This window comes from Gobio gobio (genome assembly GCF_949357685.1).
Source record: "Gobio gobio genome assembly, chromosome: 5".
Classification (NCBI taxonomy): domain Eukaryota; kingdom Metazoa; phylum Chordata; class Actinopteri; order Cypriniformes; family Gobionidae; genus Gobio; species Gobio gobio.
Genome location: NC_137101.1, coordinates 3,056,642 through 3,080,406, shown reverse-complemented (window position 1 = coordinate 3,080,406; position 23,765 = coordinate 3,056,642). Strand labels below are relative to the sequence as shown.

The 23,765-nt window shown below is 36.7% G+C and overlaps 1 protein-coding gene across 1 annotated transcript in view; it reads left to right on the top strand.

The window, feature by feature from the left end:
- The window catches only part of tm7sf3 (transmembrane 7 superfamily member 3), a 27,176-nt gene extending 5,584 nt beyond the window's left edge, over positions 1 to 21,592 (top strand). Inside the window, exons 3-12 of the mRNA XM_079817029.1 lie at positions 1 to 9; positions 1,193 to 1,313; positions 3,120 to 3,291; positions 5,972 to 6,149; positions 8,186 to 8,272; positions 9,058 to 9,138; positions 12,401 to 12,553; positions 15,652 to 15,749; positions 17,206 to 17,368; positions 20,617 to 21,592. The exon at positions 1 to 9 is cut by the window's left edge and continues 142 nt beyond it. Of these exons, the coding sequence (XP_079673155.1) occupies positions 1 to 9; positions 1,193 to 1,313; positions 3,120 to 3,291; positions 5,972 to 6,149; positions 8,186 to 8,272; positions 9,058 to 9,138; positions 12,401 to 12,553; positions 15,652 to 15,749; positions 17,206 to 17,368; positions 20,617 to 20,870 (1,316 nt within the window). The 3' untranslated portion in view covers positions 20,871 to 21,592. The remainder of the gene's footprint in view (positions 10 to 1,192; positions 1,314 to 3,119; positions 3,292 to 5,971; positions 6,150 to 8,185; positions 8,273 to 9,057; positions 9,139 to 12,400; positions 12,554 to 15,651; positions 15,750 to 17,205; positions 17,369 to 20,616) is intronic.
- The last annotated feature ends 2,173 nt before the right edge of the window (positions 21,593 to 23,765 follow it).

Sequence of the window (23,765 nt, the reverse complement as noted above, 5' to 3'; positions counted from 1 at the left end):
CCAGCGCTGGTTAGAGAACTGACACTTTACTTCAGGGCTCTGAACCGGTTCAGGAACGAAAACCGGAAACGAACAACATTTTAAGAGGAACAAAAACGAAATCAAAATCAATTTGAATCGTTCTGAACAGAAACGTTAATTTGAAATGACCATTAACCGGTTAATAACGTTTTTTTATCGTTCTCCTTGATATTTTAATTTGGCAGTGACCAATCATGAATAGAGTAGTTTAGCGTGTGACGTTGACGGATCAAGCGTGAGTGAAATGTCATCTATGAATCTACCGGTAACGCAAGTCAGTATAGAGCGCGCATTTACACGCCTCAAGTACATTTCTTTCCCCGCTGAGGTCATCAATGAAAGCGCAGGTATTGGAGGACATTCTTTACGTACGTTTAAATAAGCAGTACCGACTTTAAGCTCAAATAGACTGATTTAGGCTAGTTTGTGGATTCTGTTTAAGCCTGTCCAAGTACTAGCATCTATCAAACATTTGTCCTATAGTCTTTCAGATTGCCAATACAGGACAGGTCAATGTTTTCTATATAGACGGCTGATGCTTCGTATTAAATGCTATATTGTATTAAATGATTAAGCTTTATTAGCTGACTGAATTTGATTATGGGATGCTGTGTTGCGCAGTGTTTGCTTTGAAATTAGTTGACGGTGCATTAAAAGAGCAATGGTTATCCAGTTTATTTATTCTTTATTCATGCAATTTTTAAAAAAAAGTTATGTACAAAGACTCTTCTGAAAAGAATTAGGCATAAGAGCCACTTTCGATTGTCTAACGCTCCAGTAAAACAGGTCCGCTGTTTATGCTGTGTAATTAATGCATGTATTTCTGTTGTGGTTTTACAAATGTTATGAAATAAATATTCAAGTTTAATTACCATGCGTTATATTATTATTGAGTGAAAATACGTCTATTTATACATATTTGTTTAAAGTATAGGCTAAATTAAAATAACGTTATTAACCGGTATTTTTTCAAATCAAACCGTTTTCGGAACAGTAATGTTTATTGAGGAACGCAAAAACGGAAACGCTATAATATCGATTCTGCTCGGAGTGAACCATTGATATTTTTTTCCGTTTTTAAGCCCTGCTTCTCAGTAACACACTATTGTCTGGAATGGAGAATCCTCAGTGTGTGTGTGTGTGTGTGTGTGGATTGTCTTGTTGTGTGCAGATCCCGTTCCAGGAGCATGTAATCAGGTATTTCCGCTGGATATTGATCCGAACATCTACCTGCAATACAACTTGTTTGAGACCACGATTACCTTTGCACCTGCAAACATCGGGTATGAGAGGTGAGAGAAATGTAATAGTCATGAGTTTATCATCAGGGCATTTATTATTACAAGAATAGCGAACCTCCGGCGGTCAGCAGTGCACGAGTCGACTTGCGCTAAAAGTGTAATCCCCGATGCTACATTTAGTTTTGCTCGATCCTCTGCGCTTCAGCGTTCGTCAATACGCAGTCGATGCGTACAGCAATCTGCCGGAAGATAGTTATTTTAGTCTATAAAGTTTTAAATATGGATATTTTTCTTATACAAACGCACCACTTTGCTTCAGAAGGCTTTATAAACCCCCCGGAGCCGTGTGGAGCAGTTATATGATGGATAGATGCTCTTTTATGATGGACAGATGCACGTTTATGATGGACAGATGCTCTTTTATGATGGACAGATGCTCTTTTATGATGGACAGATGCTCTTTTATGATGGATAGATGCTCTTTTATGATGGACAGATGCACGTTTATGATGGACAGATGCTCTTTTATGATGGACAGATGCTCTTTTATGATGGACAGATGCTCTTTTATGATGAACAGATGCTCTTTTATGATGGACAGATGCTCTTTTATGATGGACAGATGCACTTTTATGATGGACAGATGCTCTTTTATGATGGACAGATGCACGTTTATGATGGACAGATGCACGTTTATGATGGACAGATGCTCTTTTATGATGGACAGATGCTCTTTTATGATGGACAGATGCTCTTTTATGATGGACAGATGCTCTTTTATGATGGACGGATGCTCTTTTATGATGGATGGATGCTCTTTTATGATGGACAGATGCTCTTTTATGATGGACAGATGCTCTTTTATGATGGACAGATGCTCTTTTATGATGGATAGATGCTCTTTTATGATGGATAGATGCTCTTTTATGATGGATAGATGCTCTTTTATGATGGACAGATGCTCTTTTATGATGGATCGATCCACTTTTATGATGGACAGATGCTCTTTTATGATGGATAGATGCACTTTTATGATGGACAGATGCTCTTTTATGATGGACAGATGCTCTTTTATGATGGACAGATGCTCTTTTATGATGGACAGATGCTCTTTTATGATGGACAGATGCTCTTTTATGATGGATCGATCCACTTTTATGATGGACAGATGCTCTTTTATGATGGATAGATGCACTTTTATGATGGACAGATGCTCTTTTATGATGGATAGATGCTCTTTTATGATGGACAGATGCTCTTTTATGATGGACAGATGCTCTTTTATGATGGACAGATGCTCTTTTATGATGGACAGATGCTCTTTTATGATGGATAGATGCTCTTTTATGATGGATAGATGCTCTTTTATGATGGATAGATGCACTTTTATGATGGATAGATGCACTTTTATGATGGATAGATGCACTTTTATGATGGATAGATGCACTTTTATGATGGATAGATGCTCTTTTATGATGGACAGATGCTCTTTTATGATGGATAGATGCACTTTTATGATGGATAGATGCCCTTTTATGATGGATGGATGCTCTTTTAATGGACTTTAAAACGACCCATCGAGTCAATGCCATTATATTGCTTGGATTAGCCAGGACTTTTTTTAATATAACTCCGATTGTATTCGTCTGAAAGAAGAATGTCATTTACACCTAGGATGACTTGAGGGAGAGTAAATCATGGGCCAATTTTCATTTTTGGGGTAAAGATGATTCTGATTCAAAATCATGAGGAACATGAATAAAAAATAAATAAAAGATGTGCATGGATAAATTTAATGTTGATAATTTATTGATAAAATATTGTTGCAAAAAATCTAAATCATGTTTGTTTTTTCAGAGGGGAAATTCCTCCAGCGTGTGACGGGGACACGGGCTCCAGTACTCGTTGGCGTCTGGTTTATGAGGTGTATCAGTACTTCCTGCCGGAAGGCGACCTATCAGAGCAGAGTCTGATTGGCGGTATGGAGAGAGTGGCCAATGTGCAGAGCTTAAAGGACAACAGCAGAAAAGTGTGTGAAATCTCTCTCTCTCTTCCTCCTTTCAACTTGTTATTTTTTCACATCTGGCTCATTTATAGCATTTGTTTTCAGGAAACTGGTGCGTTTTTACACCCTTAGTTTGGTTTGTTTATTAATAAATGAAGATTCCAGTCACGCTCGTCAACTATTTTCAACACAATAATAATCATAAATGTTTCTTAAGCAGCAAATCATCATATAAGAATGATTTGAGAAGGATCATGTGACACTGAAGACTGAGTAATGATGATAAATTCAGCTTTAATCACATGATATAAATTACATCTTACAATATATTCACGTAGAAACCAGAATTTTTAAATTGTAATAATATTTCACTATTTTTACCGTATTTTTGATCAAACAAACGCAGCCTTGATGAGCAGAAGAGACTCAAAATGCAACATTGTAACCATTTAAGTCCATTGCTGTATCCCAATTCGCATAATATCCATCCTAAATAGAAACAGTACGTCCCAAATCGTGAAAAGAGTATCCCAAAGATACCCGGATGGTCTACTATTATCGACCTGGCTGATATTTATTGCGAGTTGGACGAGGATTCGATTAGAACTACAAACGCGGATAAAAAGTAAAAAAATAAATAAATAAAATTAAAAAAAAATTCTGTTCCGTGCTAGAATAACTGAGACTTGTTACAGCACTTGCATATTGTTGATATTGTTGCCCTTGGACTGCTCTAGCTACTTCTATTGCCCTCATTTGTAAGTCGCTTTGGATAAAAGCGTCTGCTAAATGACTAAATGTAAATGTAAAAAGTGTTAAAAAACTACAATTATGACGGATATGCGGTTAAGTAGAGAGGTTTAGAGTGATCAATTATGAGTATATAACCTGACGAAAATATATTTATTCAATGTTATCCACATTATATTTCATCTGCAACAACATTATAATCTTTTGTAATGATGCGTTTGGCCATGTAACTTGTAAATGCATCATTATATGTAAACTGCAAACACACGAGGAGAGTCTCTGTATTAAAGACTCACAAATGCCAGATCAACGTGCGACTACATTAGGAAATGAAACTTAATGTGGAGGATTTTAAGTGTGATGATGATTGACAGGGCAGTTTAAACAGTGACAGGATGGACGCAACTAAGCGAGTGAGCGTCCGTTAAAGATGATGAAGTAGTATGTCCCAAAGCTTGCATAATCTTCTGCTACACACTCAAACGACTTTTTCTTCACAAAAAGAGTACATACTTTTAGGTCGTAGTATAAGTAGGGGAATTTGGACGCAACACATGTTTTGGAAAAATGCTAATGATCTACAGGTCTGAAAACACTCTTAGTTTATCATTTATTTATGAGCTTTGCAATAAGTTGAAATTTAACATTAGTTAACTACATTAGAACTAACAGACCAAATAGTTAGGTAATGTTTATCAAAAACATAAAGATCAAATTTTGTATCTGTTAACTAGGGATGCAACAATACAGTTAGTCCACGGTTCAATACACACCTCGTTTTTAACCACGGTTTTCGGTTCGGTTCTGATGGCTTGTCACATCAGTTTTTTGCTCTTCTATTCTTAGGCGACAGAAACGGCAAGAGGTTAAGGAGAAAAAAGACTATTTTTTTATTGCAATACTCTTTCTTTATTTTACTTAAAAGAAATGAAAAACCTTAAACTTAAAACTTTACTTTAAAAAACCCTTGTACACATTCCTAGTGTATTGTATAATATAAAATATATATATATATATATGTAAAGATTTACACTGGCAACTCAGAGCTGTACAGCAGCATTTAAGTATGAAATTGAATGAATGAATGTAAAAATAAAACACTTCACAGACTTCACTATAAAATATACATTGATTCTTATTAAAGCTACTGTATTAGTTCTTCAGTCAAGAGCAGCAAGTGATTTTCTCTTTGTCTTTTGTTGTTGTATTAACATTAAAGGGATAGCTCACTCAAAAATTAAAATTGTGTCATCGAGAAATGAACACAGGTTTGAAACAATATTAGAGTGAGTAAATAATGACACAATTTTAGAGGTGAACTGTCCCTTTAAGGACAGCGTGTTCACTATAGGCTGCGCCGCTGTCAATTAAAGACCTGCGTTCATCTAATATACAGACACACACCGATTTTACTTTCACTTTAGACATTACCGACTGTGTTTATGTTAATCTTGTGTGTATTTGACAGTATTAGCGCAGTAAGACGACTACTTAGTCCAGTAATCGCGTGTTTGACAGGCGTTTAGTGCGCACGCTCGGAATAGCGCATGTTAAAACTGTGCATAAGCACGCGAATGAAATGTTTAAACGGCAAGGCTTTAAAACGCATGCAAATAATGAACTTTGGTGATTGTGAATAACTGTAGTGTGCTGTGAGTATAACTCCACCACTAACCTGTGATGTGAATGTATGTCGCGTTTTTCAGTATTGGGATGGAGGCAAATGATTGAATTTGTAGAAAAATAATTAATTAAATGCAAAACCGAACGAATTCACAAGCGCGTATTGAACCGTGAATGCCGTACCGAACGCTTCAATATTATATTGAGAGTTGTGGCATCCCTACTGTTAACTAACATGAATATTTCCATGAACAGCTGCTGTAAAATGTATTCCCTCATTGTTAGTTAAAGCACTATCTAATGTTACTGATTGGTTTCTCGACTCTCTCAGGTGGTGTCTTTATCCTCTCATGAGCAGACGCAGTTCTCCTTCAACTCTTTGCCCGGTCAGGGTGTGATTTTCTCTGTGATTGTGAGAGATCCGGCGCTCAACACGTCGGCGTCCTACATCCCCGTTCACACCTACGCCTGCAGCTTCAACTCCACGCTGGACGGGTGCAGCGATTTAGGTCAGAACACCAACGACTCCCTGCATCGCTTCAGATTTGTGCTGCGCTATTGTATTCGTAAATGAAGAAATTTCATTAAAGGGGTGATGAATTGAGAAAGAGCCTTTGATACATAAAAGTTCATCGTGATATAAGAATATCCTGTTTGTCTCGGAGCTGAAAACTTCCTTGTTAGTTAAAGAAAAGCTTTTATTGACACCAGGCCCAGAAAACTCTCAGAATATGTCGACCCTTGACGTCATTGAATGCTTAAGCCCCGCCCACCGACTCGTGCCGCTAAACGGGTCACGCTACTGAGCAATAAACATGCCGGTTCCAGCTCACGTGTGTAAGACATTGCGCGTTTGTTCGCTTCATTTCACCGCGGATTCGTTTGTAAACAAGTCACAGGTCGAGACTGGATTTGCAGACAGACTGAGATTAAAACACATGCCTTCTAGGGATTTCAAAACACGGCATCATGAAGCTTCGAAGCGTTATGAATCAGTGAGTTGAATCATGATTCGGATCGCGTGTCAAACCGCCAAACTGCTGAAATTTGGTGATTCAAACTGCTGATTCGACTCACTGATTCATAACGCTTCGAAGCTTCATGATGCCGTGTTTTGAAATCGTCATCACTATATAAGTCGTTATTTAGGGGTTTTTTGCGCACAAAAACTATTCTCGTCACTCCATAAAGTTATTGTAGAACCACTGTAGTGAGATGGACTTTGTAACGACGTCTTTAGTGCCTTTTAAGGGTCTTGAGAGTGAACCGTGCATTGAGCCAATGGAGGCCTTTCAGAGCCATCAGATTTACACTAAAATATCTTCATTTGTGTCTGAAGATGAACGGAGGTCTGACGGGTGTCGAACGACATGAGGGGAAGTCATTAATGATAGAATTTTCATTTTTGGGTGAACTAACCCTTTAACAAGGATATCGCATTTTTCTTCAATATCGCACAGTCCTATTTATTGTGTTTGACTGGTCAGTACTGTTCAAATTTACATTTAAAAAGCAGACATAAAAGTAACTTTCCCTAATAGCTAATTACTTTTGATTTACAGTAATTGTTAAAGTAATTCAATTACTTTTAAAAGAAGTAACTAGTAACTGTAACTAACTACTAATTTTCAGTAATTTGCCCAACACTGGTTAGTATTGCATTGTTACAGATCGTTTGATATCTATTGATTACATACCGTAGCACGCGGTCACAGGCGGGAGAATCCTCTATTTGAGGTGTTATTGGTTCATTCGTGATCAGACTCGGACTCGGTAACATTATGGGCCAGGGCTCGCAAAGCCCAACGTCCCAGGGCTGTGTGTTTTTCAGACCGGCTACCAAAACATATCACAGCCCTGCCGATGGGCTATCTTAAATAGTGAAATAACATTCCTTTCTTGCGCGCGTGTGTGTGCGATTCGCAGTTATATTCGCCGATCGGGTCGGCCAAGTAATACAAAAATAACATTCCAATCAATCGCGGATGGACGAGAGATGAATCATTCTGTTTGTTTGATAAAGATATTTTGCGAGATTTTTCAAAACAATCCCCACATGTACTGAGGGGAGCTGAAGCTCATTAAATATGCAAATCTTATCCAATCATAGCCGTGGGCGTTTACTTCCAAGTCTTCAGTACGGCACGCCCATCAAAACAGAGCGTTTCTTCAGAGAGCCTCAAAACCAGGGCAGAAAATAGCCTATTACTGATTCATTATGATGTTTCTGAATGTAAAAACCACACAAACGTCATAAGTTGACCTCAGACAACAGTATAAAGTTGTTTTAAAAGCCAGTTCATGACCCCTTTAATGTGTGAAGTCGGCTCCTTCAGCATCAACTGTTAAATCCCACGTGAAAACATTGTTCTTTAATAGTTTCTGTGACACGTTTATGGATTTACTGGTTGTTTAAATGTGTTTCATGTTTACGTATTGCTTTTATTATGAAGCTCTTTGATCGATTGACGATTTCATATTGTTGTGGTATAATTATATGAAAGAGAGAAGAGCTTAAAATCGGTTTTCTCTGTCGTTTTGGCAGGGAGAGTTTCCACCAAAGTGCTTTTCACTTTGATCGGTTTGGCTGGGCTGTTTGTGTGTTTTTTGGGCCATCGCTTCTTCAAATGTGGTGAGTGATGTTTTTCTTTAGTTTCTTAGAAACACATCATGTTACTGCTATTAATATCTGCTGATCTACTAAATATACCACAAGTCTTTTAGGTCTGAGAAAGTCTTTGCCTCAGAGTTTAGACAGATATTATAGTCAATAATCTATAGAATAGATACTGAACACGTAAATGGATGGCGTGTTTTTAAAGGAGTCATAAGATCATTTCTCCACTTGTAATGTTAGTCAAGGCTTCTTGCTCAACAAACGGTCCATTCAGTGTTTTATAACTGAGTGTTTATGGCATTTCAACACTCTCTCCATTAGATTTAAATGGTCATCTTCTGTGACTTTTAGTGTTTTGGTACGGGTTCATGTATCAGGTGCCCTTATGAGCCCTTTTGATTGCTGTAGCGCCATCTATTGGCCAATCGGGGTCATACTCTGTCAACTTCTCCTCGATTTTTGTACTACCATCTGACAAAGTTTCAAGTCTCTAGCATTTACGGTTTGGTCTGCACGATCAGTTTTACGGCACAAGAAAAATAATAATAATAATAAAAATCCTTATGGGTTTGAACCCCTAAAAAAATCATGTGAAATAAAAATAAAATACAGAAATAAAAAAAGAGACAAAAACACAACAAAATTACTAAAACTTTAAAAATATATAACTTATTATTCAAAGTATTTAAACAACTATATTAGTATCTCAATGATACTAAAATGAGCTTGACGGAAATGAGTGCATGTAAACACACTTTAATGTAACCAGTCAAAAAATGTCCCTTTCTGTGTCTTTTCAGAGCTGTTCTGTATGGGCTTCGGGTTTGTGGCGTTTCTCTTCTTTATCCTGATCACCAGAACCACATCGCTGGACTACGACCGTGAGTCGTCACACATGTACTGAATCACTGGAGAATTAGGGGGCTTTCACATCTCTAGTTCGGTTCATCTGGTCCGAACCAAGGGCAAACAATTATACATTGTAGCATTTTTCAGCTTTTTTGGTTCCTTTTCACACCACACTGATTGCTTTGGTCCGAACCAGTTGAAACGAACCAAAATGCAGTCACATGACAACATCCACATCACTCATTGGCCATGGCGTATTTCCTAAACGTCTGGTTTTGTCCCTGGCCATAATTACATTGTTTGTATACACCACAATATGCAAACAATACATTTCTATAATGAAGCGCGGATGCGGCTTGAAAACAACGTGCAAACTTCACGCCTCCACGGACTCGGCTGTTTTCTGAAAGAATCGGTGCAGTGTGTCTGTCTTTTATAAATCTGATAAAACTAAAGACTAGATATGAAGGATCAACACTACTCTATAGATACTCAAGATTAACTGGCAGAAACTGTGTGTTAGGGATGGCTCGATACCACAATTTTGTCTTCGGTACGGTACCACAATCTAATACCGAAGTACCGATATTAAATCAATACCACACAGGGTCTGAATTATGATGCGGGTATTGCGCATAATTTTACTCACTCTCGCAAGTTTTGGGTTTATGAAGCGGGAAATCACCGCAAATGTTTATTATTAAATTAATCAACAAAGATTATCACATCAATCAGTCATTTGGAAACTTTCTTGTAAGTAATTTCAGCGCGTCTCCATTCTCTCAAAATGAGCAAATTGCTTCTGGCTTCAAAAGAAATCGCACATGCACTATAAAAGCATCTGCACGCTCAGATTCAACACTTTCGCTTCCGTTGCGCGACAGCTGACGGAAATCACTGCCCGCGTCTTTTTAAACCTCGCCAATTTGAACATGCAAGCGATTTTATAGCATTTCGTAATACATATGGGATGGGAGCTTTTTAAGAGAGAGTTTTCTTTGTGCTCATACCAACAACAAACACACAAGCCTAAAGAGCTCGCGCATTCCAAATTAAGGTGTTTTTCCTCAGTCAAATACACAAAATTATGTCAAAAATGTCCATCTTTAGTGAGTCGTCACATAAACACAGTTGGTTATGTCTTTCGCGGATGTAAATAGTGCAATAGTATGCGTGCAAATATTATGAAATCTAAATGTCACTGGTTGAAACGAACGCTGGAGATTTCTTTATATTTAAACGATACGATCTTATGTATGTGCGTTAATCAGTGTTAAAAGAAAAATGTCTAAATTAAATCGTTAGAATTATGCACTCACCTGTCGATCTCTTAATGTCTTACAAGTCAGGAATTAAGTTTCTAATGCTTGGCAAGGTTTGATGGTTCTTCAGCAGTTTTATAAGCAAAGTAATTCCACATTTCACGTCAACTCCTCTTTTTATTAATGAGTTTTGTGCGTGTTGAGTGAGATTCAACTGCTGTATTCATCTATTCTATTCATCTGTTGCCACATTTGCCGGTTTCGCGTCAGTTTGGGTAGCGCGCTGCCACCTGGCGGTGAACTTCGGAACAGCAGCATATACCGAAATGAGCAAAATCATGATATCGTACCGTTTGAAATAAAATATATACCGGTATTTTTCCAGTACCGGTATACCGCGCATCCCTACTGTGTGTGTTATGTACACTTTAAGCACTTTACTTTATTACACTTTATCCATTTACGTCTGTAGATTTTATTGTCAGTACATCTTTTTAAAGGCCACATGTTTCGAGTCAGAAATCTCCATTTCAGCAGCTTCACATACACCAAACTTTACAGTTTTATTCCCATCTATATCCTGAAGGTGTTTCAGGGTTTTGTTCATATGACATTCACATGATTTTATTCTTTAAAAATGTTATTTTCTGACTGTTGACAGTATTTTCTGGTCCATATACGGATAAGAGATCCGAAATCACTCAAATATGTCAATAAAATAAAACATTTGAATCTGAAAACATCCTTCTATTATGGAAATGTATGCAAATTAGATATGGCCTCATTTGCATATTCAAATCTTTCATCTTAAAGAGCACCTATTATGGCATTTAAAATGTTCCAAATATTGTTTTAGAAGTCCCCAACAACAGTTTTGCATGCATGCAATGACAAAAAAGACTTTAGTTTTCTTATAATATGCATTTATTTTTACCTGTTTTGACAGCGATTCTCAAATGATTCCTTTAGTGATTCACTTTTCAAAACCCCGCCTTTACGTGACGCTAATCTGCGGTGATTGGTCCGATGACCCAGTCAGTTGTGATTGGTTTAGTCTGTGCAGATATTTTCGGAAACGGAACGCCCATCAAAGTCTTATAGTGACAGTAATTTGTTAATATGTGTCAGGAGTTATGAATATGAAAACCGCGTCTGTACCGTTTGATTGTAATATGAGCCTCAGCTGATCTCATTCATAAAAAAACTCCTCTATTCTCCTCACGAAGACTCGCGACAAATCAACATCCCTCAGGGCTTTTAGTTCAAAAGTGTGCAGATGAGGAGATATATTGATAGATTCTCATATGTCTGTGTCAAATTTCTAAACAGAGGAGTATTTTTTATTCAATACTTCCTCAAAATGCGCAGATGTAGCCTAATCATGAGCGATTGAGTCTCTTATGTGTTGTTTTCAATCATCCTGGCAGCCGGAGGGCTTATATATGATACACACAGACGAAGAAGAACCATGTGCCATAATAGAAGTCCATAATAAAAGCTTCCTGAGATCGCGAAACATGCAAATAGAGACATTTGAAGACTAATAAACACACAATCGCGATGATGTATGGTTTGTCTTCAAGCCACTTAGTCTTCAAATGCTCATCCTTGGGCAGATGAAAAGTTTGCTTTTGAGTCGCACTTCAGAACACAGCGTCTCGTGGCCATGATGTTTTCTAGTTTTCACTGGCGTCTTGGAGCGCAATAAGTGGGCGTATCGTAGTCAAATAACTTGACAAGTTGACGTCATCTAGTCAGAGAAAAAGCTTCGGTCTTCTAACGATTCTTAAAAATGACTCAGAGTCGACTCTTACTTTTGAAAGAAAATAACTAAACATACGGTGCACTGTCATATTTCAAACTTTGCAGGATGTTTTTGTTCACTTAGATCTATGTTACACACTACATGAAAGGTACATTTCAAAATTCCATGATAGGTGCTCTTTAAACAACTGGTGAATGTGTGGTTAGTTAAAATGTTTACCCTGTTCACCTGTAATGTCTTGCCTTAACAATGAGCGTCTCTCCCCAGTCCGATTGGCTCTGACGGCGCTGATGGGCGTGGTCGGGGGCGTGGCCCTGGTGATGAGCTGGTGGCGGTTTGGTTCTGTCATGGCCTGCGTGTTGGTGGTCGGCCTCATTCTTGGATTTCACATCTCCTCTATCACCTTTTTCACTCCACTTGGTAAGAAATCATGTTCAAAACCTGTTTCATAACAATTAAAGGCGGCATGAAATCAAATTTTACAATTCGTATTTTAATATTAATATTGTAGTGTTTACTATAACTGATTTATCTGTGCACTTCATTATTTTAAAAAAATTAATTTACCCTTATAATCTTTAATCAAATATGTTAACTTTCCCTCCCCCATCGAAACGACTTCTCTTCTCTCCCGGTCATGTGCTATGGCGCGAGGGCGGGGTTATGGTGCGAGGGCGGGGCTATGGTGCGAGGGCGGGGTTATGGTGTGAGGGCGGGGTTATGGCGTGAGGGCGGGGTTATGGCGCGAGGGCGGGGTTATGGTGCGAGGGCGGGGCTATGGTGCGCGGGCGGGGTTATGGTGCGAGGGCGGGGTTATGGTGCGAGGGTGGGGTTATGGCGTGAGGGCGGGGTTATGGCGCGAGGGCGGGGTTATGGTGCGAGGGCGGGGTTATGGTGTGAGGGCGGGGTTATGGCGTGAGGGCGGGGTTATGGCGCGAGGGCGGGGTTATGGTGCGAGGGCGGGGTTATGGTGCGAGGGCGGGGTTATGGTGCGAGGGCGGGGTTATGGTGCGAGGGCGGGGTTATGGTGCGAGGGCGGGGTTATGGTGTGAGGGCGGGGTTATGGCGTGAGGGCGGGGTTATGGTGCGAGGGCGGGGTTATGGCGTGAGGGCGGGGTTATGGCGTGAGGGCGGGGTTATGGCGTGAGGGCGGGGTTATGGTGTGAGGGCGGGGTTATGGCGCGAGGGCGGGGTTATGGTGTGAGGGCGGGGTTATTGCCCCGTCTCGTTTCTGCACCTCTCAGAAACATGTCACTGATCGTGGTTAGGTGCATTTTTCTCGGTAAACACAATACCTTCTTCAAGAAGGACTTGAGGCAAAAAGAGAGAAATATATGAGAAATAAAAGCTTTTTTTAATGTAAAAATTACTCAATATATTCGGACGAACAGCTTATCGTGACGACTCGCACTGAGGAATGCAGCGTGTGAACGCGCTTACGGCGCGCGCCCTTATAAGGGAGAGCTGAGAAAAAAGCTTTACAGAAATAGAGCCATAAAAGGCTTAAAATAAGTAAAATCTGTAGCATAAACCAGCGAAAAGTGAGGAAATATGCTCAGTAACATTATGTAGAAAAGATTTAGAGAGAAAATAAATTTATTTAAGAGATAGATCGAGTTTTTCTCCACAACTGAGTGCGAACTTCAAATCTGCCTCCATTTTGTTAGCAACGCCCAACTTCCAACGATCCAATCAATTCCCGAAGGACGAAATCAAGCCTCGCCCTACATTTTTTTCTAATTTCAGAAGCCGTTTCACTCGGATATACGTCACAATAAGGAGAAAAAGACGATCTCAACTTCCGTTTCATGCCGACTTTAAAGTTTTCATCTTATACTCAGAATATACTCTTTATTGTCTTCTTGGTGGTAAAATGCAGGGCTGCAACAACAATTATTGTCTTTTTGTTATACATATATGTTATAAATTGTGTAAAAAGGGTTAAAATATAAACATATTACATTCTAAAACTTTATAAAGTAAAACAAAATCACAGACTAAACGTATTCATTCAATTATCTGGTTATAGTTATTTAATTATATTTATACCTCATTAAAACAGTCCGTCTTGTTATTTTAGTTTTATTAATATTTTGAATTAGCTTTCATTTTTAGTTTTCATGTTAATTTTAGTTACATTTTTAGTAATTTTGTTCAGGGTTTCTGCAGGTTTCACCAAGTCTAGACTTTTTAAGACCTTTTAAAGACCATTATGAATTAAATTTAAGACCTATATCACGCAATAACATTTTTTTTACAAAGGAAATGCAGAATCACAAAATGACTCACAAAGCAAATTAATTTATTCAAATTGAACAAAGTATCAGTAAACTTGTTCTTCCCCACAGCTCAATCCCACCAGAATTTCACAATATATATAAATATATTTTTTGGGTGATTTGTTTGAGAAAAATTACTTGAAATGTACATGTTTTTTTTTTTTCATAATTAGGATGCCACATTTACCATATTATGTTAGATGCACAATAGTTACACACGACAATAAAACAAACAAAATGCATAAATATTGTTTGGTATCTTACAAAAAAAAAAAAAGGCTAGGCCAGTGGTGTGCTACCTAGCTTTAATAACACGATCGCTTATAGGGTGGGAAATATGACCAGAAATCTTACAAGTAGGCCTAAACCACAGCAATAAGCAACTGCTTAATAAGATCTCAAGTAATCAAGTAAACAGTCAATAATAAAATAAAAACTTTAAATAGCTTAAGTACTGTTTCCCGGAATAAACACATACACACACACACACACAAAAGCGCTGCGAGAGCATTTCAATGAGCATTAGAGGTAGCGTTACATGGACGTAGAAAAATTAGGACCTGTTTAAAATTATTTAAGACCTAGAACTCAATACTTCAGCGAATTTAAGACTTTTTAAGGCCTAAAATTTAGATTTTGAAATATAAGACTTTTTAAGACCCCGCGGGAACCCTGTTTGTTATTTTAAAAAACTAATAAAATGACAAAAACACACACATTTCTATTTAGGATTATTTATTTTTTTAAATCCATTTAAAATTGTTAGTGCTTCAGCTTAAACTGATGTCTCATTTTCATTTACTTGAAGTATTTCAAATAAAACATTTTAGCTTCATTAACAGAAATTACCAATAATAAACTGGCTACCACTTTTAAACGTACATTTAATGTGCAATAAAAAGGCATATTTATGCACAACAAAATAAAACAGTTATATAACTGAAAAATGCAAGTTATGCTGTGGGGAAAACATGTATTAAATAGCTTATAATCTGTCAAAGCAGCTGACAGGGCAAGCCGAGGTGTTTGTTTGAAGCGCTTAATGCAATGAAACAGAAGGAGTGATGGATATTTTCTTCTGTAAGCTTGGGGTTGTTTGCAGTATGATCTATATATTAAATTCCATGTCGACTTTAATATGAAGCATGTCTCATGTTCAGGATAACTCGGGTTGTGCAGCAGCTTAAATTCAGATTTGTTGCCGATAATAATGTTCATTATTGGTTGTTTTCCCTCCAGGTGATCTTCCTATATTCCATAATGATGTGGTGTTCTGGGTGGTGTTTGTTTGCATAATGGTGGTTGTTCCTTTATTCTTCATCAGGTGGCCTAGAGAGGTGAGACTTTTGCCTTTTGAAGGAAGTCTCTTCTGCTCACCATTCTGCATTTATTTGATCAAAACTACAGTGATATTGTGAAGTATTATTACAATTTAACCCTCTGGTGGTCTTCGTGTGGCGGTCAAATGTGACTTTTTTTATTTCAGTGAAATGAAAGTATCATATTTTAGTTCGATAATGTTTTTATTTAATGTTTTTAGGGGATTTTATAGTACTAAATTAGATTTATGTTATAGTTATATTTCATTTATTGACCTGAAAAGGAAATGTCCAACTTAAAGGTGCAGTGTGTAAGTTTTGGCGGCATCTAGTGGTGAGGTTGTGAATTGCAACCGCTCACCCCTCTTTCCGAGCACATAGAGAAGCTACGGTGGCTGACACAGGACAAAGATGTCGTCTGAGAGAGCAGAGAGTAGCTAGAGCTCTGTAGAGAAGTTTGTCCGTTTAGGGCTACCGTAGAAACATGGCGGCTTCACTATAAGGGGACCCGCGGTGTGTGTAGATAGAAACGGCTCATTCTAAGGTAATAAAAACATTATTACCTGAAAACATAGTTGTGTATTATATTGCATTTCTGTCAATAGATCCTTCAATCTTGAATAAATGTCGCAAGATTTACAAATCTTGTCGTAAATCTTGAATGTTTTAGAGCAGTTTGATCTCTTTTTAAAGATGACACGTGGTAGATTATTGCTGAAGTGAATTTTTTTAAAAGTTTTACGTTTATGAAAAATGCACAAAATTAATATTTTACATTTTTACTTTAAAACTGCAATCTAAACAAGTTGTGTTCCAAATTTAAGGTTGATATCTCAAAAAATGAGCTTTCAGTCAGATTTTGTTAGGGCACAGTACCAAACGCCTCCACTAGATGAAATTAATTTCCAATGCGCTCATTTTTGACCACAAGGAACACAAGTGTGATATTTTTTTCAGGACCATTTAACCTTTTCAAATCATGTATGATTTTTGTTTGTGTGTTCACACAGCAAGTGCAAAAACCCAAGTTTTGTGCCATTCCGATGAAGTAAAGAATTCAAAACGTAATTTTTTTTTTCTGTCAAAAATGACAGAAGAACACCAGAGGGTTATTAAAATAACTTTTCGAATAATAAATGTGAATAATTAATGTTTCTTGAGCAGCAAATCCTCATATGAGAATGATTTCTCTGACACTGAAGACTGGAGTAATGATGATAAATTCAGCTTTGATCACATGATATAAATTACACTTTACAATATATTCACATAGAAAACAGTTATTTTAAATTATAATAATATTTCACTATTTTTAGTGTGTTTTTGATCAAATAAACGCAGCCTTGGTGAGAGACTTCTTTCCAAAAACATTGAAAAATGTGTAATTATTCCAGACCTTTGATCAGTAGTGTATATATTTACTCGACTCATATCAGACACTCAAATGAATGCACATGTTTACTGTATGTTTTAGGGCAATATAATCACATGTGGAGTGGTTGGTGCATATGCAGTTGTCCTGACCGTCAACGCCTACACCTACACCAGTCTGTCCTACATCACGCTGGACGTCCTGAAACGCTTCCTCAACGACAACTTCAGCCGAGCGTTTATCTCTGTTCCTCTGCAGGATATCGGTAGGTCACTTTCCCCTGGATCTAGGGCCATATGGGTGGTACTCAGTGTGTGTTTCGACCACAGGGATCAGGGAAATGAAGTCCGGGGTAAAAATGCCCCCCCTCAGAAAGTCCCTGCTCACGAGGTAGTACATTTTCAAAGTTCAGGAAGTTTCGGGGGTGGGATTTGGCCGCTGAACATGCTGATTGGTTGACTCCACAAAGTATTTTATTTCAACAGCCATTTTTAAAACTCTGTTGCGGTGTGTTTACTAGGGTCGAATTCGAGTACTCGATTTAAAAAAAATCCTCGATTAAAGCTACACTGTGTAACTTTTTTAGTTTATTCTTAGCTAAAAACACTTAGTTCTTTCAAAAATATATGTGCTCATTAATGTATATTTACTTCTTTCAAGTAATAAAGTATTCTCGTAAGTTTATAATATGCCATTGTAAATACATACGGGTGAGGGTTCGAATGCGGGTCGCCATGTTGCCCCTCCATCTTGAAAGTACATTAGCCAAAGAGGGACATACCCGTAAATTCAAGCTTCGCCTTTGGCGTTTTAACACTCGATGGAACCGTGTCGAATGCGGACGAGGTTAAACTGGAAGCCATGTTAATCTTGTACTAAATCGGCCACCGTAGGAGTTAAAACAAAATCGGAATTGAGAGGAAGAGAAACTAATATTCACTGGATGGTCGTATACCTTTAAACCGCTAGATGGGGGAAAATATCACACAGTGTAGCTTTAATATTAAACAATGATTTGATCTGCTGTAAAGTGGGACAACAATAATCACCAGGCATTGGCGCCGTCTGCAGGCATTTGTTATAATACATAATGTACATAAGATAATTGTTTATAATGTATGTATGTGTTGTTCTATAAAACCATACAATTACTTGCTTTTGATACTTTATTTGAACCAAATATTATATGATATTCAAGTCATTTTAAAGGCTATTGTTTGCATAGGTCGTTTATTACCACAAAAGAAAATCTGATTACCCGATTAATAATCGATCGATTATTCGATTACCAAAATAGTCGTTAGTGACAGCCCTAGTGTACAGTAGTTGTTTGCTATTCGAATCAACAATGGAGTTTAAAAAATACGACGGTTGAACGACGTCAAGGTTCAGGCTTTATTAAGCTTATATGCGGAGGACGAAATCCTGCAGGAACTGGAAAGTCGTGCGCAGTCCTACATCAGCGGACTAATTTACTTAATCTTCAGGGGACTTTAGACCGCGTACAAATGCAGACAGCAATAGGTCTGGGGGAAAACGTTCCTGGGACAAATTGTTCCGAGTAATTTAGGTGGAAACACGGCTTTAGAAATGAAAAAAATAATATTTTTTTGTTATGTTAATTTTAGTTACATTTTTAGTATTCATTATGTGTGTTTTTGTCATTTCTATTATTATTTATTATATTTCTATTTAGGACTAAATTACATTTTTGTTAGTTTCAATTTTTATTTATTGTAGGGCTGTCAAAAGATTAATCGCGATTAATCGCATCCAAAATAAAAGTTTGTGTTTACATAATATATGTGTGTGTGTACTCTGTTAATTATTATTTATATATAAATACACACACATTCATGTATATATTTAAGAAATATTTGCAAGTATATACTGTATATACATTTATATAATCTATAATAAATATAAATGTTTTATATATTAAAATATTTTTTTCTTAAATATATACATGCTTGTGTGTGTATTTATATATAAATAATAATTAACAGAGTACACACACACATATATTATGTAAACACAAACTTTTATTTTGGATGCGATTAATCGCGATTAATCTTTTGACAGCCCTAATTTATTTCCATTTAAACGTTTTAGTGCTTAACTTATTTCTGCAATTTATTTCCAACATACATTTTTTCAAATAATATTTATATTTTATCTTCGCTGTATTTCAATTAACGATAATAAACCTGATAACACTTTAAACATACATTTAACGCATGTAAAACATTTTTTATAATCATTTGTTTTTGTGAATTCAATTAATTAGATGAGCTTTTTGATTATTAAAATTTAAATAAACCATTAAAATGGAATACAGAAAACACCGAATGTATTAAAAAATAAAATGGAATTAGAGCAAAAAAAATCATATTTCATAGGGCCCTAAACATGTACTTTTTTTAACTTTTATTACATGTTTGTTAAATTGTATAAGTTTGATGATTTAAATTAATTGGTCATGTTTTTTGATTTACTAAAATTGAATAACCATTAACTCGTTCCCCGCCAAACACGGAATTTTCCGTTATTTGTGAGAAAATACTAACTAACACTAACCCTCCTGACTGCTTTGTCGGACAAAATGGCGATGTGATTGGTCAGATCACCTGTCAATCAAACTCGCGACTAAGGGTGAATTACGCATCTTGTGAAAGAGTAAGAATCTCCTGATCAAAACACAGGCGAAGAAGACGCAAAAACAAGCAATCGTTCGTATGCAAGCCGATGCATATGTAAAATAATGTGATCAAAATGTAGCTTTTTTTTATGAAACGTACCCATATTTAAGTGTTGATAAAAAAGAAATGCACAAAGCTAGAATAAAACCGGGTTTGTTTAAGCACTTTACTTTATTACACTTTATCCATTTACGTCTGTAGATTTTATTGTCAGTACATCTTTTTAAAGGCCACATGTTTCGAGTCAGAAATCTCCATTTCAGCAGCTTCACAAACACCAAACTTTACAGTTTTATTCCCATCTATATCCTGAAGGTGTTTCAGGGTTTTGTTCATATGACATTCACATGATTTTATTCTTTAAAAATGTTATTTTCTGACTGTTGACAGTATTTTCTGGTCCATATACGGATAAGAGATCCGAAATCACTCAAATATGTCAATAAAATAAAAAATCTGAAAACATCCTTCTATTATGGAAATGTATGCAAATTAGATATGGCCTCATTTGCATATTCAAATAGACAAATCTATCATCTTAATCAACTGGTGAATGTGTGGTTAGTTAAAATGTTTACCCTGGGTTTGTTTGTTTAGAAACAGAGGGTCTCTGCTCTTTCTTTTACTTTTGAAAACAAAATATTATATGGGCCATTACATTTTTGTAAAAACAGAATAGTAAAAACAGAAATAACACAGATTTTGGGATGCATAAAACTGATTTCATAGGCCCCTAGAGGCAAATGGGAAATGATATTTGCCGTAGTTTCCGTTCACCACTATAAAAAGTTTGTCATGTGTGCGGTTTCTCCAGATTTCATCCTGATCACCGTGTGGGTCGTTCTGGGTGTTTCGGGAATCGTGGTGCAGCTGTATCGGGAAAAGTCGCGGCCGTTTTTCCCGCCGAGCCCGTACGTGATGTGGAAGCAAGAGCGAGAGCGCCGGAAAACCAACGTCCTGGATCCCAGCCACCACAAGCCGTCTTTATCCGCCCGAATCCTCGAACGCATCCGCCAGCTCACGCTGCGCTCCGAACCGGCCGGCGAAACCACACCGCTCCTGCTCTAACCCTCGCCTTTGGACTCGCGGAGAACAGTTACTTTAGGATTGTGCTCGATTTTAAGAGCCACACACACAAAGCACTAATGGTGTGTTGGATCCCATTGGATTTAGTCATGTTGACCTCGACTAGATACGGAAGCATTTTTAGATGCATTTTAGCAGCTTAGAGGAAATGTGGTGGCAATGTGGAGATTTTTTTTAGCCTTTCTTTTTATTGTGTGTAGTACAATACTCGTCCGAAACGAGATTTTTAAAGACATGCGATTTGTGTATCATGTTCACCACTAATGGGCTGCGATTGCAGACTGAATGAACAGGTATTCATTAGCCACTGATGTGTGTGTGTGTGTGTGTGTCTGCGGAGCCGATGATGAGCTTATTCTCCTGAGTTCCTGTGGGAATGTGCACTTGATAGTGAGGATTTTAAATGCAGATTGAGTTCTTTCACATAACCGAATATGTAGCTCTTATCGTAGATCACAAAGCCAAGTTCCCGAATTTTGCAGCGCATTCCTTCATTAGTTTCCGGGATCCTCTCAGGGTTTCTTCGTGGGATCTTTGTGTCTCTCACAGAAGCAAACGAACCGTCTTATTTTTCTAAAGCATTTCAAACGTGCAGACTTTACATGTGTGAGCTGTTTTTTTAAGTGGTAGCTGTGTGTATTATTTCTGTTTTGTATAAAATTGTCTAATTAAATGTTTAATAAAAGTTGTGATTTGTGCCATAATGCCTACATGATATTGTTTTCTATTCCAAGATTTTGATTTTGAATCCGAAAGAGATACAATTATAGTGTTTATTAATATTTAAAAAATTTTATCTTTATATTTTCAGCTTTCGTTTTAATTTTAGTTAAAGATTTAGTCATTTATATGGAAGCTTGTTTCCACCAAAAAATAAAAAGGTAATTCTGACTTTATAACTCGTAATTCTGACTTCATATCTCACAATTGTTATTTATACCTCGCAATTCTGACTTAATATCACGTAATTCTGACTTTATATCACACAATTGTGTTTACAACTCGCAATTCTGACTTTATATCATGTAATTCTGACTTTATAACTCGCAATTCCGACTTTACATCACGTAATTCTGACTTTATAACTTGCAATTCCGACTTTACATCACGTAATTCTGACTATAACTCGCAATTCCGACTTTACATCACGTAATTCTGACTTTATATCACACAATTGTGTTTATCTCACAATTCCGAATTTGTCACGTAATTCTGACTTTATGACTCGCAATTCCGACTTTACATCACGTAATTCTGACTTTATAATTCGTAATTCTGACTTTATATCACACAATTGTGTTTATATCTCACAATTCCGAATTTATATCCCGTAATTCTGACTTTATAACTCACATTCTGACTTTATAACTCGCAATTCCGACTTTATATCACGTAATTCTGACTTTATATCACGTAATTCTGACTTTATATCACGTAATTCTGACTTTATATCACGTAATTCTGACTTTATAACTCGTAATCCTGACTTTATAACTCGCAATTCTGACTTTATATCTTACAATTGTTTATATCACGCAATTCTGACTGTAACTCGTAATTCTGACTTTATATCTCGCTATTGCAGAATCTAGCAATTCTGATAAAAAAAAAGTCTGAATTGTGAGATGTAAACTCAAAATTGTGAGATAAAAAGTCGCAATTATCTTTTAAAATGTTTAATTCTGTGGCGGAAACGAACTTCCATAAATGTACTACACGTTTACACAACAATGATGTACTAAAAATGGAAAAGTTTTTCCTTTGTTTGTCTTAGTAACTGGCGACGTCACTTTAGTAAAGAAACACTACACCCCTAGCCTATTGAGAATGAGAATGTCCACCATTTTGGGATCCCACGCTATCGGTTGCCAGGGGCAACATTGTAAGAGTGATATACAGAGACGGAGGAGGAAAGACGAATTAAAAATTCAAATTAAGAACAAATTAAGAAATGGAGAAAAATGCAGCAAAAGAAAAGGGCCCTTACAGGGATAAACTTATTACCAGTGCCAAGCAGAGGTATTAAGAGAAGCTGGCTGATATAAAAAACATCGACCCAACACCGATATAGAAATGGGTAATTACTTGGTTTTTGGCATCAGTTACTACACCATGCAATAATTCAAAAGCCTGAAATCACTGGAAAGCTAAATATATATATATATTATAGAAACATTTAAAAAAAGTTACATTAATGATGTATAATTAACATGAATATTAACATTAATCAATAGTAATATATACTCTATAATAATTAATATATAATATAAACATTAAAATCAAAGAGTAATACAATTAAAATAAATTATGTATAATAATTAATGTATAGCATATACAAACATTAAAATCAAAAATAAAAGTTATGTTTATTTATTTATTTTTTTAAACATTAAATTGTATTATTTGTGTCCTAATAAGATGGAAAATAGCAATATATGAATTTTTTGATGTCTCTTTATGGTCTTGCCCTTTTTAGGGTTAAATGCAAAAATATAGATGAAACACCTTTATTACAGAGTCTTTAAATCCATTTTGACCGCTTCCAGCACCCATACTGTAAGAGCACGATTAGACGTGCATACTAAAAAAAAAAGTAAATGTGATCAGGCAAGGATGCAGACAAATGGAAATTTGAAGTGTATAACTTGAAAAAAAGTGACCTTCGTCTTAAATACATATTAATGCTACCTTTCATTTAACAGGAGGAAGTGTGACGCATGACACAAATAAAAAATTAAAGACTGACAGTAGAGGTGTAACGTTACGTTACGTTACGTTAACTGACGGTTCGGTACAGCAGTTTTACAACATTTATTTTTATATTTAACAGTGGTTTACTGAAGAAGAAAAAAAAGTGTCTGTCCTTGAATTAATTAA